This window comes from Schistocerca gregaria, chromosome 6 (assembly GCF_023897955.1).
Source record: "Schistocerca gregaria isolate iqSchGreg1 chromosome 6, iqSchGreg1.2, whole genome shotgun sequence".
Lineage (NCBI taxonomy): Eukaryota > Metazoa > Arthropoda > Insecta > Orthoptera > Acrididae > Schistocerca > Schistocerca gregaria.
The window spans coordinates 313,198,635-313,216,016 of NC_064925.1; the positions used below are offsets into that span (position 1 = coordinate 313,198,635).

A 17,382-nucleotide genomic window follows, 5' to 3' on the forward strand; every position below is an offset into this window, starting at 1 on the left:
ATGGTGGTGGACAGTACTGAGATGGCGTAAAGGGGATGGGTGTGCAGATGCATAAACAAAACACCCATAGTCTATTTTTGAAAGGACAAAGGACTGGTACAAAGCGAGGAGAGTGGTTTGATCTGCTGCCTACTAAGTACTACTGAGGACATGTAGGGCATTGAGGGACTGCAACAGCACGCTGCCAGGTAAGGCATGTGAGAGGACCAAGAAAGTTTCCTATGAAGTACGAGCCCCAGGAATTTTGTACTTTCAACAAACGTAAGAGCAACAGGACCAAGATGTACGGACGGTGGAAGAAACCAATTGTGCTGCCAGAAATTCAAACAAACAGTTTTGTCAGTGGAAAAACAAAAGCCATTGTCTATGCTCCACGAGTAAAGATGGTCACGATGTTGCTGACGATGCCGCTCAAGGAGACAAGTCCATGGAGAACTGCAACAGATGGCAAAATGGTCAACGAAAGAGGGGCCGGACATGCCTAGTGTGAGACAGGTCATAATAGGGTTAATGGCAACAGCAAGGAGGACAATGCTTAGGACAGAACCCTGAGGCACATAGTTTTCCTGGATAAAGGTGTCCGACAAGGCAGAATCCACACATACCTTGAAAGCTCAATTTTTAAAAATTCCTGAAGGAAACTGAAGCGCCACATGTAGAGAGTACTGAGAATACCAATCCTCCAGCAGGCTTTCTCCAAATTGAAAAACATGGTCAAAGTCTGGAATCTTCACAGAAAACCATTCATGACACGGGTAGATGAAGTGACGGATGGTCAACTGTAGAATGGCACGCTCAAGATCCACATTGTGTAGTGTTTAGTATATTGCGAGACTGTAGCCTCCATACCAGCCGGGCATGAATCTTATGTTCCGTCACCTTGAAAACACAGCTGGTGAGAGAAATGGGGAGGTAGCTAGAAGGAAGGTGTTTGTCCTTACTGGAGTTACGTATGGGTATGACACTGGCTTCACACCAACATCCGGGAAATGTGCCCTCTGCCCAGATTTGATTGTATGTATGAAGCAGAAAGTGCTTGCCCGCCAGAGGAAGATGCAACAGTTGAATGTGAACATCACCTGACCCTGGGACGAAGGATCAGGATGAAGTGAGATTGTGATCTAGCTCCCTCATAGTAAATGTGACATTCTAGTACTCACAATTCTGAGAAGAGAAGGGTATTGCCCAAGCCGCCTACACTCATTTCTGATGGACGAAGGCAGGGTGACAATGGGAAGCCTGAAATCTCCACAAAATGGCAGCTCAAGGTGTTGGAGATATCAATAGTGTCCACTACGACATTGTCTGCTACTGAAAGGCTGGAAATTGGAGAATGGATCTTGGTCCCAGAGAGCTCTTGAAGGTTGGCCCACATGACCAAAGAGGGAGTGCAACTGTTAAAAGAACCAGTGAATGAAAAATAGCTATCTTTTTTTCCATCCCAAAGAATGCGAGGACACTGGGCACGCAACTGTTTATAATCAATATAGTTTGGTGTCATAGGATGATGGTTAAAAAACACGGAGAACACTTCTCCACATGCAACCTGTGTCGCAGCACTCTTCACTCCACCAATGGACCGGGACACAGTGTGGTAAATAAAGTTGAACATTCTGCGGAGGTAAGGATACCGTTGGTAATGTATACTATCTGGTCATGACAACTGGGGAAACGTTTGTCGAAGGTTGCCAGGGAGAAGTAAAGCCTCCAGTTGGTTTTAGAAGGCTGCAATTTGGGTTTGCACTTAGGTTGGGTAGGAGTCAGCAATTGGATAGCACATGGGAAATGGTCACACGATTATAAGGGAGAGAGAATGGGTCACTAAAGACAACAGGCAAGACGGGTAGTGCAGAATGAGAGGTCCAGATGAGAACAGGTGTGCATGGAGTCTGAACGGCATGTGGGTGCTCCTTGCTAATCCTGATGAGGTTGAGATGATTGCAAAGGTCAGCCAAGAGGGCACCTCTGACAGGTTCTGGGAGAGCCCCAAAGGGAATGGTGCACATTCAAGCCACTGAGCAGCAAAAAGAGGTAAGGGAGTTGCCCAGAAAGTTGGAGGAAGTCTGCCCTGGTGACAGAGAATGACAGAGGGATGTAAAAGGTACAAATGGAAAAGGTGAAGTGAGGAATAAAAATGCGGACTACAACAGCTTGCAGCCAGGTGTTCAGTGATAGGGTGTAACTATGAATGTCATCCTGGATTAACAGCACGACTCCAACCAAGAGATTGAATGTTGTCCTTGGAGGGGAAGGTCACAGCGGACCAGAAAGAAATGCGACAGGTCAAAGTGGTCTTGACAACACAATTTTGTTTTCTGGAGGCAGAGAACAAGTGGACGCTGTGATTCCAAGAACAGACATAATTCCTCATTGTTGGATCGAAAGCTGTGAACGTTCCATTGGAGGAGACTCATGATGAGGAAAGGGGTGTCCCCTCGGTGGCTGCCAACTGCCAGCCTTCAAAGACACTCTTCCTTTCAGAAAAGAGAGAGAGCAATCTATTTTACATGGTAAAAGAACTTTCTAAAGCTAAGATCGCATAAATGTATGTTTATTTTCAACAACCGGTTTTGACAGACTTCACTGTCATTTTGAGGTCTTCCAAATTTTTGTTATAAAACATGTTTGTTGTGAGATGGAACTTGCACCAAGTTGGCATGTTAGTGGAGGATCCAGCAAGATCTAGAAAGGCGTCGGCATTCTCCTTCGATCGGTCTGCGGAGTCCAGGGCAGAAAAACCAGTTGACAGTGCACACTGGTGACACTGAGGTCAGCCAGGTGAGGGTATCACATGGTGACACCACTGAAGAGCATCTCCGAGTCAGTGCAGGAGAAGACCATGTGTCCTTGTTTGATTTCTTGGAGCCTTTGTGGTTGACAGAGACAATTCAGATGTTCGTTGGCTGCAGGAATGTAAAAAAATCTTCACAGGAGTACTCCTCCTGTTCTTTCCGACCTGCCAATTGTGTAGCAGGTGAGTTCACCATGTGAAGCACTAGTTGTGTGAACCGTGTGCATTTTATTGTACATGGTGATTTTTCGGATGCAACAACCATGTCTGAGTACTATATATGCTAACATGGTCTTGTACACAAGGTGCTTTGGAACTGTAAACATTTTATTACTCATAAACCTTTGTATGATGTGCTAAATTTTATGCACTAACATGGCAACTTGGTGCAAGATCCATCTCACAACGAACGTGTTTTATAACAAAAATTTTGAAGACCTGGAAACGACAGCGAAGTATGACGAAACCGGTTGTTGTAAATAAACATACACTTATGCAATCTTAGCTTTAGAAAGTTCTTTTACCATGTAAACTAGATCACTCTCTCTCATTTTTGAAAATGAGAAAATTCAATCGAAGAGCATAAAAGTTTAAGGGGCTCAGTGGACAAGCATGCAAAAAATTGTACTGATTTAATAAAATGTTTTTGCTGTGCAACTATTTATCCGATTATTAAATGACACTTGTACAAATCTCAAACCACTTTGATTGTTGAGTTGCTCATCAACATACTTGTTTAACATCACCCCATATATCTTTATTTGAAGGATATGGATATGGATATGGTGGATATGGGCGCTCAACAGTGTAGTCTTTAGCGCCCGAACGGAAACAACAACGGACGAGTGTCACTAAAATGCAGCAAGTGCTAAAATAGGACTAAAATTAAAAGTGAAAGGCTACATAGGCAGTTTGCACGTCAACAGCTGCAAAGTGGAACGCAGCACATAAAGAGGATAACTGCAAGAGAACGTAGGTGAAATTGTTAAAATGAAGCACATAGCACATGTTTGGAACTGGCCTATTACAAGTATAAAAAGGAGTGGTAAGCCACTGGGCAACACACTAAAAATTCAACCTAAAATTTTTGGCTGAAGCCCAGGAACATCACAGTAACTTAAAACTTTCTTGAGACTCGCCTCGTCATCGGCTAGAATCGAGGGCAGATCCCCACTAATAACAACTTCCGCCCTGACAGAACGATATAAATCACACTCAACTAAAATGTGGCGTACAGTGATTCGTACGCCACAGGCACCACACAGTGGGGGTTCCTCTCGCCGTAGTAAGAAGGCATGCGTAAGAGGACAGTGTCCTATGCGAAGACGTGTAAGGGTCACTTCGTCACGCTTAGGTGACCGGCAGGAGGAACACCACGGCTGGATGATGGGTTTCACCAATCGCAGCTTATTTTCCCTCACCGCCAGCCATTCCTCCTCCCACAATTGCATACACTTCCGCCGCAGCACAGAAACAATACCTTGCAAAGGAATAGAACATTGTGTCACCTCCGGTAATCTGCAGGGGTCCTTGGCAGCTCTATCAGCTTGTTCATTTCCCCGTATGCCCACATGCCCTGGCACCCAGCAAAAGGACACTTGCTTGCCCTGTCGTTGGAGGATGTACAGTTGGTCGAAAATCAGCTGTTCCAACTTCTCCGCTGGGTACAGGTTCTGCAGTGACTGTAATGCACTCATTGAGTCAGAGCAAATTATAAAGTTTTTGCCGTGAGCACACCGTATCTGCTCCAATGCCTCCAGGATTGCGTGAAGTTCTGCGGAAAAAACAGTGTATTCCTGGGGAAGGCGAATCCTGATGACACGTTCGGGGAACACTACTGAGCAGCCAAGAAAATCCCCCTGTTGGGATCCATCAGTGTATACTACTGTAAAATCATGATGCCTATCTAAAATGTTAAAAAATAAAGATTTGAGAGTAAAATCTGATGTACTGTCTTTCTTAAAATTTGCCAAATCTAAAATCAGTCTGGGCCTCTTGAGGAGCCAAGGTGGGTATATGCTCCAACCTCGACATGAAACATTAAAACCGGCCACACCCATCTCTAAAATGCAATCCTTTGCACGAATCCCATAGGACCTTGTTGCTTGTTGCCGGTTGCGAAAAAGCCTTTCAGTGGAGGCCGAGCAATAGTGTCGTATGCAGGCGTATATGGTGTGGATAATGTTTTATAGGCCTGGCGCACCATTAGTAGACGCCGCCGGAGGTGAAGTGGCGGTTCACCTGCCTCTGCACATAGGCTCGGTACGTGGCTCGTTCTGAACGCCCCAGTGGCCAGCCGAATCCCCTCATGGTGCACCACATCCAACAGTTTCAAATAAGTGGGTCTTGCAGACCCATACACTGTGCATCCATAATCAAGTCGGGACCGCACGAAGGCTTTGTAAAACCGGAGCAGACAAGTCCTGTCTGTTCCCCATGTGAGGTGACCAAGACATTTTAAAATAGACAGCGCCTTAAGAGACCATTTTTTCAGTTCCTTAATGTGTGGCAGCCACGTAAGCTTAGAATTAAAAGTGAGGCCCAGAAACGAAACTTCACCGTGTCTTTAAAATTCAGAACGGTGTCCCTCATCCTCAACTCAGGCAAGTCAAAAATGGAACGAATACAGTTAAAAAGAACGCACACCGACTTATCAGTTGAAAACTGAAAACCACTCCTCTGTGCCCAGTCATCCAAACGTCGCAGAGTGAGTTGCAACTGACGAGTCGTCGTTGCAAGGCTGGAAGAAGAGCAAAATACAGAGAAATCGTCCACAAACAAGGAACACTGCACAGGACTTTTCGCAACAGACACAATACTATTAATAGCAATAGCAAAGACCGTCACACTTAAAACACTACCTTGAGGGACACCGTTCTCTTGTTTAAAGCGACTAGACAGTACATCTCCAACTCGGTACCGAAAATAACGTGGCGACAGGAAGGACCAAATAAAATGGGGAAGACATCCACGAAAACCCCATTCGTGGAGCTGCCTGATGATAAGATGCCTCCAAGTAGTGTCGTATGCCTTTTGAATGTCAAAAAATATTCCCAACAGGTGATGCTGGCGGAGGAAAGCCTGTTGTATGGCCGCCTCCAGGAGGGCCAGGTTATCAAAGGTGGAGCGATACCTCCTGAACCCCCATTGAAATCAACTAAGGAGTTGTCTGGATTCTAGCATTCAGACAAGGCGGCGGTTGACCATCCGCTCCAAGGTCTTTCCCACGCAGCTAGTGAGGGCAACACTACGGTAACTACCCGGGCACGTGCGGTCTTTCCCAGGTTTTACAAGTGGAATTAAAATTGCTTCACGCCACGAGTCGGGGAAGTGGCCGGACACCCAAACTAGACTAAAAAGTCGGAGGAGGATTTCTTTATTTCTCCCTGTGAGGTGCTGCAGCATGCTATAGTGGATTCTATCCTGACCAGGGGATGTATCACGAGCCCCACACAATGCAGAATCCAGTTCCCACATGGAAAACGGGCAGTTTTACTCTTCTTTATTGGGTGAGCGGAAGTCAAAACTGCTCCTCTCAGCAGCCACTCTGTGGGGCTGGAAAGCTGGATTCTGACTGGCGGTTGCAGTAATAGCTGCAAAATGAGCCGCCATAGACTGGGCAATATCTTTTGGGGTCGTGTGGAGAGTACCATTCCACATTATAGCAGCCATAGGGCACCTCCCACCTCTCCCAGAAATCCTCCTGATGGTCTCCCATACAATGGAACATCGTGTAGAATGATTAATGGTGTTAAGGAACTGCTGCCACTTCTTCTTGCTCTCTCGTATAATCCAACGACACTTTGCCCTCGCCACCCGAAAAGCTGCAAGTTTCTCTACAGTTGGCCGGCATTTGAACCTACGCAGAGCTGCCCGCCTAGCCCTGATTGCACAGCGGCATTCATCGCTCCACCAAGGGACAGGCTGCCGCTTCGGTTGTCCCGTGGACTGTGGGATGGACGCTTCACTGGCGCGGTCGATCACTTCAGTAATATGATCCACCCATTCCTGGACACAGACCCGATGGAGGAACTATACAGTGCCCAGTTGGCTCTACCGAGCACCCATCGAGGCGGTTTCCTTTCTGGTTCCACTGCATGTGGCAGGTGAATCCGGATGGAGAAGTGATCGCTGCCATGTAAGTCATCAACCACTTCCCATGCAGCAGTGTGGGCGATGGCTGGAGAGCAAAGCAATAGATCAATGGCAGAGAACGACCCAGTTGCAATGCAAAATTGCGTGCTTTCACCTGTATTTAGCAAATGGGCACTGGTAGACAGAAGAAGCCTCTCAATTGCTCTACCCCTGGGGCAAGTACTCATAGAGCCCCAAAGCATATTGTGTGCATTAAAATCACCACAGAGGATGAAGGGGTGGGGGAGCTGTGTAAGAAGATCACTGAGAGCCTCTTCGTCAAGCACATCATGTGGGGGCAGGTAAAGCGAACATACTGTTAGCATATGGCGCACATGTACTAATATTGCAACTGCCTGTAAATACGTCGTGAGGGAGAGAGGCGAGGAGTGGTAGTTGGTGTTGACTAAGATACCTACTCCTCCTCGAGCTCTCTGTCCACTCAGGTCGTCCTTTTTGTGGAGGACATAACCACGTAGCTCAGGGATGTATGTTTCACTGAAATTTGTCTCTTGCAGACATACACACATAGGTCTATCCTGAATCAATAGACGTAGTTCCTTCACAGGTGTCCTGAACCCTTGCAGGTTCCATTGTAGTATGGGAGCCATCACGGTGGTTGTATTTTCTGCCTCTCTTTCCGCCGAGGTGGGGAGACTGCAGCGGGTGGAGGGTCAGTCTTGGGGCGAGATGATTGCCCCATATTCTCAGACTCCATCAGCTCTGGGGAAGAGTCTGATAAAGCTTCTAGCGGGACCACATTAACAGGATCCGAGGGTTTAACAGCCGATTTAATCTGTTGGTGCTGCTTCACATGTGCTTTCCTTTGTTTAGAGGGCTTTGCTGGAACTGGAGCTGGGGCGTTTATGACCATGCTGGGCTTTGGAACAGCCTCAGCAGTTGGAGATGCCTGGGGCTCTTCAATGTGAGCTACTGTACCTTTCTCTGCTGTTCTAGGAGGGGCTACAGGCTCTGATACAGTTGCTGCTTTGCAAGTGCACTGACATGTGCACGTGTTCGTGCCAGCACTAACAACCTCCATCTGTGTAGATGCATCGACCTTCAGAGGTGGCTTCTGAACAATGGAAGCAAAGGACGTAATGAGTGTGGGGGGCTGCATGGCCTTAAAGATCTTTTTGGCTTCACTGTAGGGGATACGCTTAGTTGTTTTTATTTCTTGTATTTTACGTTCCTCTAGGAAGATTCTACAGTCCCTACTCCAAACAGGGTGGCTTTCAGAACAGTTGATACATCTGACAGGCAACGAACAGTCAATTCCGTCATGGACAGCCTTACTACAGTTGCCACACATCGCTTCTCCCTTACACCCTAGAGTTGTATGCCCAAAACGCTGGCACTTAAAACAGCGCATTGGGTTTGGGACATAAGACCGGATGTTTAGTCGAAGAAATCCTGCCTTGACGTGTTCCGGGAGTTTGGGGGTATTGAAAGTAAGAATGGAGGAGTCTGATTTCACCAGGTTCCCATCCACCCTTTTCATGATGTTCTGAACGTCAACAATTCCCTCCTGAGCCACTCACTCTTTAATTCTTCTACAGGAATGCCCACGAGATCCCTACAGGTAACAACACCCTTACTGGTTTTCAGTATGTGCTCTGTTACTCTGAACTGCTGTACGTTTGCTGACGCCGGAGTCAGGAGGACTGGCAAACCAATCCCACTGGCCAGCGAAAAATTAGAAGGAGGAAAAGAGGAAGAATTCGTGGTATTCATGGTCGTCCCACGAGCAGCTAGGGAAACTTACGTCCATCCAGACAGAGCCCCGCATACCTGGATAAGCCTTGTACAACTGAGGTGCGGCAGGTTCCCCAGAGGTTTCCCGCTAGTGACTGTTAGACCTCAACAGCCATGCATCTTATCGGCGCGCAGCACACCTTAAGATTGAAGGTTTTTTTTATAGAGGTATGTACCATCCTCACGATCCAGGCAACCAAGCCAAGATCCCTGGTCCCTAAGACACACAACGTTCCACTGTTGCGCCAAACGGTGGTCGCTGAAGCATGCCCAGAGCTTACAGTATCAGCAGACTGGCGGCGCACACCAATCCACAGCTCGAGAACCCCGGGTTCGCCAAGCCCCTACCCAGCAAACGAATGCTGAGCCCCCTGAAGGATACTGTGCCACTGATATTATTGATACTCAAAGAACCACGTCTAGAATTCACATAACAATCTTACATACAACTGTGTATTTAGTGGAAAAATTGCTGGATGCTACCAGACTAATTGCGGAGCACCTATTCTGGAAGTTTCCTATTAGTTACTATTCAGAGTGGCATGTGTCTGCATATAATGATGTATCACCAAAACCTATAATGGAGGAAAGCTTATATTAAAATCTAAGGTAGAGCATGGCCTTAGAAAAGTGTTGAAGTCCACAATCTGCTCTGTGTTCGAAAGATACAGTTCTGCTTATTCTATGAAGGTCTCTAAAATTGGTCCCTGTATATATAGATGCAGAGCATGTTGTGTGCATTAAAGTAATCATAGATTATAAATTCTCCCCCACCTCCCTCCATGATTTATGGACTTTGCCGTTGGTGGGGAGGCCTGCGTACCTCAGCGTTAGTGATAGTCGTACAGCAGGTGCAACCACAATGGAGGGGTATCTGTTGAGAGGCCAGACAAATGTGTTGTTTCTGAAGAAGACTGCAGATGTGTGCGCAAGTTGCACTTGCACGAGTGTGTGTGTGTGTGTGTGTGTGTGTGAATGTGTGTCTACTGCTGACAAAGGCCTAAATAGCAGAAAGCTATGAGTGTGTGTATCTTTTTATTGTGCCTACCGCGCCTCAGCATCTCCGCTATATGGTGAGTAGCAACTTTCCTTCTCTAGCATTGTTACATACCATCCTGGATTTTCCATTGTTTGATTAATTTAAAATCTTTGAATTTCAACATGTATTTAATTCCATTTTAAATTTTCAGATATATCCCAGTGTTCAACAATGGCTTAATATACATAAGAAAAAAGTGATATTCGCCTCACAGCCAGACATTAAAACTCCCTATCCACCTCCAAGGCAAACATTCCCAAGAATGCACTGTACAATGATGTTCGTATCTAAGTGTTAAGTATCACTCACCTGTGGATATATGCACAAATTGAATGTGGTACAGTAATATTCTGTTTTTATATGTGGAATTTAATATTTTAGCTTTCGGACTGTTGTCTTCAGTTTTAACATCAGACTTATTTACAAGGGTCTGAATAAAAGGTTCAGAGCTGTTAATCAGCTTTACATGTGGCCTGTCTATCACTCCTATCATACACAGAAACTCTCCCAACTTTCTTGATTCTTACACATTTGGACTGTCCGACTATTAACTAATCAGCCGATTTCATGATTCCTACTATATTTTGTACAACTTTATGTATGTAAACAGGTGGTAGGGCTTCTTGTTGCCTGTTTGACAACAAGGAAAACTATTCTCAGAAACTTCCTATTTTCTGTATTACACTATAGTTACTTCTGATGTGTCACATAAAACGGCTGTTTCCTTTTGTTTTTAAGTAGATGGTGTTACTCTCCTAACCTGCAGAAATAGTCTGAAAATATTAGTATAATGAGAATCTATGTAAATGGAAGAATCAACTCAAAACACCCTGTATGCATGGCAAGTTTAAATGGGAGGCAACAGACTTCCCAGAAGTTGCTCACTAATTAGAGCTTCCATTGAGCACATTCATGACTATGAAGTTAATCTTCTTTCTTCTCCTTTTAGTAAATAAAATGGAAAAGCAAAACAGTATGTATCTGTCCACAAAATAGGTAAAAATCCCCAGTTTTTAACATGCACACAATGTTCCTCCATCATGTCTTTCAAAGAAAACAAACACCTGAGGGCATTTGCAATGTTCTGAATACAGTTTTTGCTGGCCTCAAGCTCGAAATCACTTGGCTCATGACAAGCATACCTGATTGTTACTGGCCAAGATCCACTGGAAGAACGTACATCTCCAGTAAAATTCAGTTCCTTTTAAAAATTAGTATGTACAAAATTGATATCCCATGCACCTGTTAAGATATTTTTGTGTTCAATATGCAACGGTCTCTAATGGAATTAAGTTGTTACACGTCTGAATACACCATAAGACAACATTATTACCGGAATCTTGTGTCAATTAAATATGAATTATCAAGCACACTAGGCTTTCTTGGCAAGTTACACTCACGAAACCTTATAGTCTCAACCAAGTAACATTTCTGTAAAGATAGAAATATTCTGGACAATTTTTTCTCCCCACGGCTTAATAAAATACAATGAGGAGCAACTTCCAACTGTGTTTGTGAGCCACAGTGTACTACAACTTGAGATGCTTTAATAGTTCATTTCTCTTTACCTCATCTGGGCTAGAGGCCTGGTACACACAACTCTGCTGACTCTTCTGCCAGTAATGCTGATCTGCTTCTGTCTGACTCTCAACTGACACAGGGCTTTCCAGTGAGCTACCAGCTGCTGCTTCTGGTTCTTCCTCCCACACAGGTGTCACGTTGTGGCAGAGTGCCACAGCCTTTACTGCTTCCTGCACTCGAGTCACCTCCGAGCGTCGCACTTTTGTTCCAGAAACCGATCCAGATGTACCTAGTGGCATTAACAGCACTTCACGAGTTGGAGAAGGGCCATCTGACTGCTGATGCTGAGAATATGCTGTTTTCAAGTGTGATGCCACCTGAAATTGGCGGACATGAGAAATAATATAATTTTTAATAAAGAAAGTAAAGAATCATATGAATACACAAAAGAGATACATACTGCATGTGGTTGTACCAATCAGGGTGCTAAATGATGTGATAAGTGTCCATATCTTATTTATGCAGAACACACATAGTCAACACATCCTTCTATGAAACTACACACACAAACTTACTTCGATATATGTAACAGACAAGAACATAAATGTACATAAAAATCAATGAAAGGGAACACATCCTGATTAGCCAGCAAAATAAAACTTTGAAAATAGTCTTTGGCAAGTTATGTTTTGTAACAATGAAGTCAACTATGAAGTGTATGAGCTGACTACCATGTGATAAACAGCAATTTCATTTAATCATAATCATACCAAATGTTTTCTCAACTAAACAAATTTTATTCCATCACATGATTTTCCAACTGGGCAGGGACACTGTCTTTGGTAGAATTATATCTCCCCTATCAGACCTTAATATTATTCAGAATTGCTAAATATTACTTCCGTACAACTCAAGATATAAACAAATCTATTCATTGCAGAACTTTTATCTAATAATTCAAGTAAGGTTAGTAAATATTAATTAATAATGTTTAATGCAAAAAGAATGTACTAATAATTACATTTGTTGATTTCAGAAAACAGGATTGTTCATCAGCTTTTAAGTATTATCTATAATGAAACTTTTGAATTTTTTCAGTTGGAGACGGGGAGGGAAAGATTTCTAATTGCCAATTATTCCTAATGTTGGATAAAGGTGTTAAGTAAATGAAGCATTTGTTTCCTGTCAGTAGTATGCTACCTACCAATTGCACATACTATAGCTTTTATTTACTTTTATAATCACCTTCAATGACAAAATGTCACCCACTGTTACGTGCAAACTGCAGACAAAAGAAATATAACATCAAATTAAAAAAAGAAACTGACATGCCAATAAACTTCTGTATGCATGTATACAAGCACACACAGTACGGAGCCAACAATAATAAACATGACCAAGAGCACTCAAACGGTAGTTTGTGGAGGGAGAGAGGGTTTTTTGTGTGTGTGTGTGTGTGTGTGTGTGTGTGTGTGTGTGTGTGTGTGTGTGTGTGTGTTTACCATGGGGTATGCAATATTTTTTTAGCATTTTGAAAAAAGGTTGGCAACTACTCAGCATTCAAGCTTGGGGGGGGGGGGGGGGGGGGGGAGGGGGGAGGGTTGGGAGGTGGAGGGTGAAGGGGAGTAGCTCCCCCTTGCTCCTGGGTATAGATGCCCTTGAGCAAGGCCATGGAATTGATCAGCTATATAAGTTTCTTAAGTCTTCCAAGGCTAACAATGTGACGGTGGTTTAATAAGCCTGGTAATAAAACAAGAAAAAATATTTGTTTCATAAAAAACTCACTTTCCTTCTTGAAATCATCTCCTTTAAGTGATATCATCTCATTTAAGGGATACACACTTGGTCCAGCAATCTTCTAGCTTTTTCATATCTTTGGAAAAATATAGTCTGTCAAACTCTGTAAAATACTCGTTGACTGCAACTATCATTTCCACATCTGACGAAAATTTCTTCCCAGCAAGATAAAGTTCCAAGTTAGGGAATGAGGAGAAGTTACTTGGGACTAAGTCTAGTGAATAGGGTGGATGAGGAACCAATTCAAAACACAATTCATGCACTTTCTCCATTTCTATAGCAAATGTGTGGGATGGTGCATTATCCAGATGAAAGGGGGCTTCCCCCCATGTCAACTTTGGTCTTTTTTTCAGCCAATGCAAATTTCAAATGATCCAGCAATGAAGCTTAATTGGGTTCAAAAAAATGGCTCTGAGCGCTATGAGACTCAACTGCTGTGGTCATTAGTCCCCTAGAACTTAGAACTACTTAAACCTAACTAACCTAAGGACATCACACACATCCATGCCAGAGGCAGGATTCGAACCTGCGACCGTAGCAGTCGCACGGTTCCGGACTGCGCGCCTAGAACCGCGAGACCACCGCGGCCGGCAGCTTAATTGGGCCCATTTACTGTTCTGCCTTTTTTAAAGTAATCTATGAGGATTAATCCTTGAGAATGCCAAAAAACGGTTGTCCCCTCCTTACCAGATGACAAAATTGTCTTTTCCTTATTTGGTGCACTGTCACCAGCCTTTGTCCATTGTTTTGACAGCCATTTTGACTCTGCTGTGTAATGATGGATCCAGGTTACATCAACATTCACAAACAGGCACAAAAGTCTTGCAGATTGTGATTAAATATAGCCATACAGTGTGTTGAAAGCTTTTGACAATGTTGACTGGAATACTCTCTTTCAAATTCTAAAGGTGGCAGGGGTTAAATACAGAGAGCGAAAGGCTATTTACAATTTGTACAGAACCCAGATGGCAGTTATAAGAGTCGAGGGACATGAAAGGGAAGCAGAGGTTGGGAAGGGTGTAATACAGGGTTGTCGCCTCTTCCCGATGTTATTCAATCTGTATACTGAGCAAGCAGTAAAGGAAACAAAAGATAAATTCGGAGTAGGTATTAAAATCCATGGAGAAGAAATAAAAACTTTGAGGTTCGCCGACGACATTGTAATTCTGTCAGAGATGGCAAAGGACTTGGAAGAGCAGTTGAATGGAATTGATAGTGTCTTGAAAGGGGGATATAAGATGAACATCAACAAAAGCAAAACGAGGATAATGGAATATAGTCGAATTAAGTCGGGTGATGCTGAAGGAAATAGATTAGGAAATGAGACACTTAAAGTAGTAAAGGAGTTTTGCTATTTGGGGAGCAAAATAACTGATGATGGTCGAAGTAGAGAGGATATAAAATGTAGACTGGTAATGGCAAGGAATGCGTTTCTGAAGAAGAGAAATTTGTTAACATCGAGTATAGATTTAAGTGTCAGGAAGTCTTTTCTGAAAGTATTTGTATGGAGTGTAGGCATGTATGGAAGTGAAACATGGACGATAAATAATTTGGACAAGAAGAGAATAGAAGCTTTTGAAATGTGGTGCTACAGAAGAATGCTGAAGATTAGATGGGTAGATCACATAACTAATGAGGAGGTATTGAATAGAATTGGGGAGAAGAGAAGTTTGTGACACAACTTGACCAGAAGAAGGGATCGGTTGGTAGGACATGTTCTGAGGCATCAAGGGATCACCAATTTAGCATTGGATGGCAGCGTGGAGGGTAAAAATCGTAGAGGGAGACCAAGAGATGAATACACTAAGCAGATTCAGAAGGATGTAGGTTGCAGTAGGTACTGGGAGATGAAGAAGCTTGCACAGGATAGAGTAGCGTGGAGAGCTGCGTCAAACCAGTCTCAGGACTGAAGACCACCACAACAACAACAGTGTGTTGAAATGATGTGCCAGATGAGCTTTTGGGAGAGTGAGGGCAGTCGCAGCACCCACATCGCACACAGCTTCTTCACAGCCAATTCACTGTGCAGGATATTGCACAGTTGCTCAACTGTGATGCCTACAGTGTCAGCAATCTTGTAAATTTTTGTTCAGCAGTCTTGCATTACCATATCATGCACTTTGTCAATTGTTTCCTTTGTGGTGATCACAAATGGACAGCTGCAAAGCACTTAGTCTTCAGGGCTTGTCTGGCCATGTTGAAATACATTAATTCAAAAGTAAATGGTCTTCAATGATTGTGCATGGTCTGCATGAACTTCATGCAATTTGTTTTGATTTTATCACTTTATGAAACAGTCAAGTATGCAAATCATCATTTATTTAAAAATGATAACCAGTTTCGGCCTCTACGCTAGCCATCTGATTGGTGCAGCAGTCCGACCCTTCATATGAAAATGTTTGATAACAGCACGAAACTCTGTTTTCTGTTTCAACTGCACTCAACAAACTGACCAATTCAGACAGGAGACAACACAAACCACAAGCTGCACATTGTTGGAATTTTATATACAGTCCTTGCAATAATTAACCCCCTCATTCAAGAGGGCACAACGAAAATGTTTCGTTCTTTCTTGAAAATTTACCATACTTATCAGCCATCCTCGTAAATGGAAGGAAAGGGAACAGGTTGCACTGTATGACTGCTGGCTATACTACTTGGGTACTTGATGACAGCTGTAGGCTGTTTCAGCATTTCAGATTTAGGAATTGTTCAAAGATTCAAGACTTACCATGAGTGTCAAAAGCAACATCAAGTTATTGATTCCAATTGAGGGTCTGTTTTCTGTCAGACCAGTGGCTCTAATTGCACGCAACTGTGAGGAACTCCTGTAATGTACACTGCACGTAGATAATCTTATCACCATTCCACACTATCTGCAGTGTACTACTAAGACTGGAACCACCAGTACTTAAATGTACATTCACAAGTACCCAAAACTTACAGTCACTAGTTTTCTTAGTTAATTGTTATGTCAAAATCAGATGTTACAGACTGCCTTCTTATTTCATTGGCAATGATTAGGTAATAATCTTGAAGGTACTTTTGATAGAGGTCTTTGCCATCATCCACAGGCACCTTTGCAGCATATCCAATACAAAACAGTATACCGACGTGTGATAAACCTAGATGATGAGGTAATGACAGTCGTAAGATCTGAATCTCCTCTCGGGTAACACAATGGCAATGATTTGCATCCTGGCCACTATCCCAAGGTACCTGAGACCACCTCCACATATATTCTGCTGACCCACTCTTATCCTGCATGTGGTTGGTCACTGTCAATGCTATCTCCCATTTCTCCGCATTATATAAATGTTTGCAGTTTCGGACGGTATAAAAACTTCTCTTTCAACACACATTTTCATCAGTCAAAGACTGAATAGGGTCGGGATTACTGACAACAGTTGCAGTTAAGATCCTACACTTTCAATAGTTTCTGTGCTCTGAATGACATTCACCATCTTCCCAACCCTTCTTATCCTTCCTCCAATCATTCAACTCAGTAGCTCGTACAAACTTTTAAACATGTATGACCTGAAACTTTCAAGATGCAAACTGTAAGCAGCACTGTTAACATTCTTACATTATGAATCACCTCGAAGGGAACGATCTATTGACACGTAATCAGCATGGCTTCAGAAAACATCGCTCTTGTGCAACGCAGCTAGCTCTTTATTCGCACGAAGTAATGGCCGCTATCGACAGTGGATCTCAAGTTGATTCCGTATTTCTAGATTTCCGGAAAGCTTTTGACACCGTTCCTCACAAGCGACTTCTAATCAAGCTGCGGAGCTATGGGGTATCGTCTCAGTTGTGCGACTGGATTCGTGATTTCCTGTCAGGAAGGTCGCAGTTCGTAGTAATAGACGGCAAATCATCGAGTAAAACTGAAGTGATATCAGGTGTTCCCCAGGGAAGCGTCCTGGGACCTCTACTGTTCCTGATCTATATAAATGACCTGGGTGACAATCTGAGCAGTTCTCTTAGGTTGTTCGCAGATGATGCTGTAATTTACCGTCTAGTAAGGTCATCCGAAGACCAGTATCAGCTGCAAAGCGATTTAGAAAAGATTGCTGTATGGTGTGTCAGGTGGCAGTTGACGCTAAATAACGAAAAGTGTGAGATGATCCACATGAGTTCCAAAAGAAATCCGTTGGAATTCGATTACTCGATAAATAGTACAATTCTCAAGGCTGTCAACTCAACTAAGTACCTGGGTGTTAAAATTACAAACAACTTCAGTTGGAAGGACCACATAGACAATATTGTGGGGAAGGCGAGCCAAAGGTTGCGTTTCATTGGCAGGACACTTAGAAGATGCAACAAGTCCACTAAAGAGACA

General features: G+C 43.5%; 1 protein-coding gene across 5 annotated transcripts in view; it reads right to left on the reverse strand.

Annotated features, from left to right (window-relative positions):
• LOC126278551 (probable phospholipid-transporting ATPase IIB) overlaps positions 1 to 17,382 on the reverse strand; it is a 347,167-nt gene that overhangs the window by 42,777 nt on the left and 287,008 nt on the right. For all 5 annotated transcript variants that reach the window (XM_049978733.1, XM_049978738.1, XM_049978734.1 and 2 more), the window contains one exon: positions 11,288 to 11,617. In XM_049978733.1, the coding sequence (XP_049834690.1) occupies positions 11,288 to 11,617 (330 nt within the window). The remainder of the gene's footprint in view (positions 1 to 11,287; positions 11,618 to 17,382) is intronic.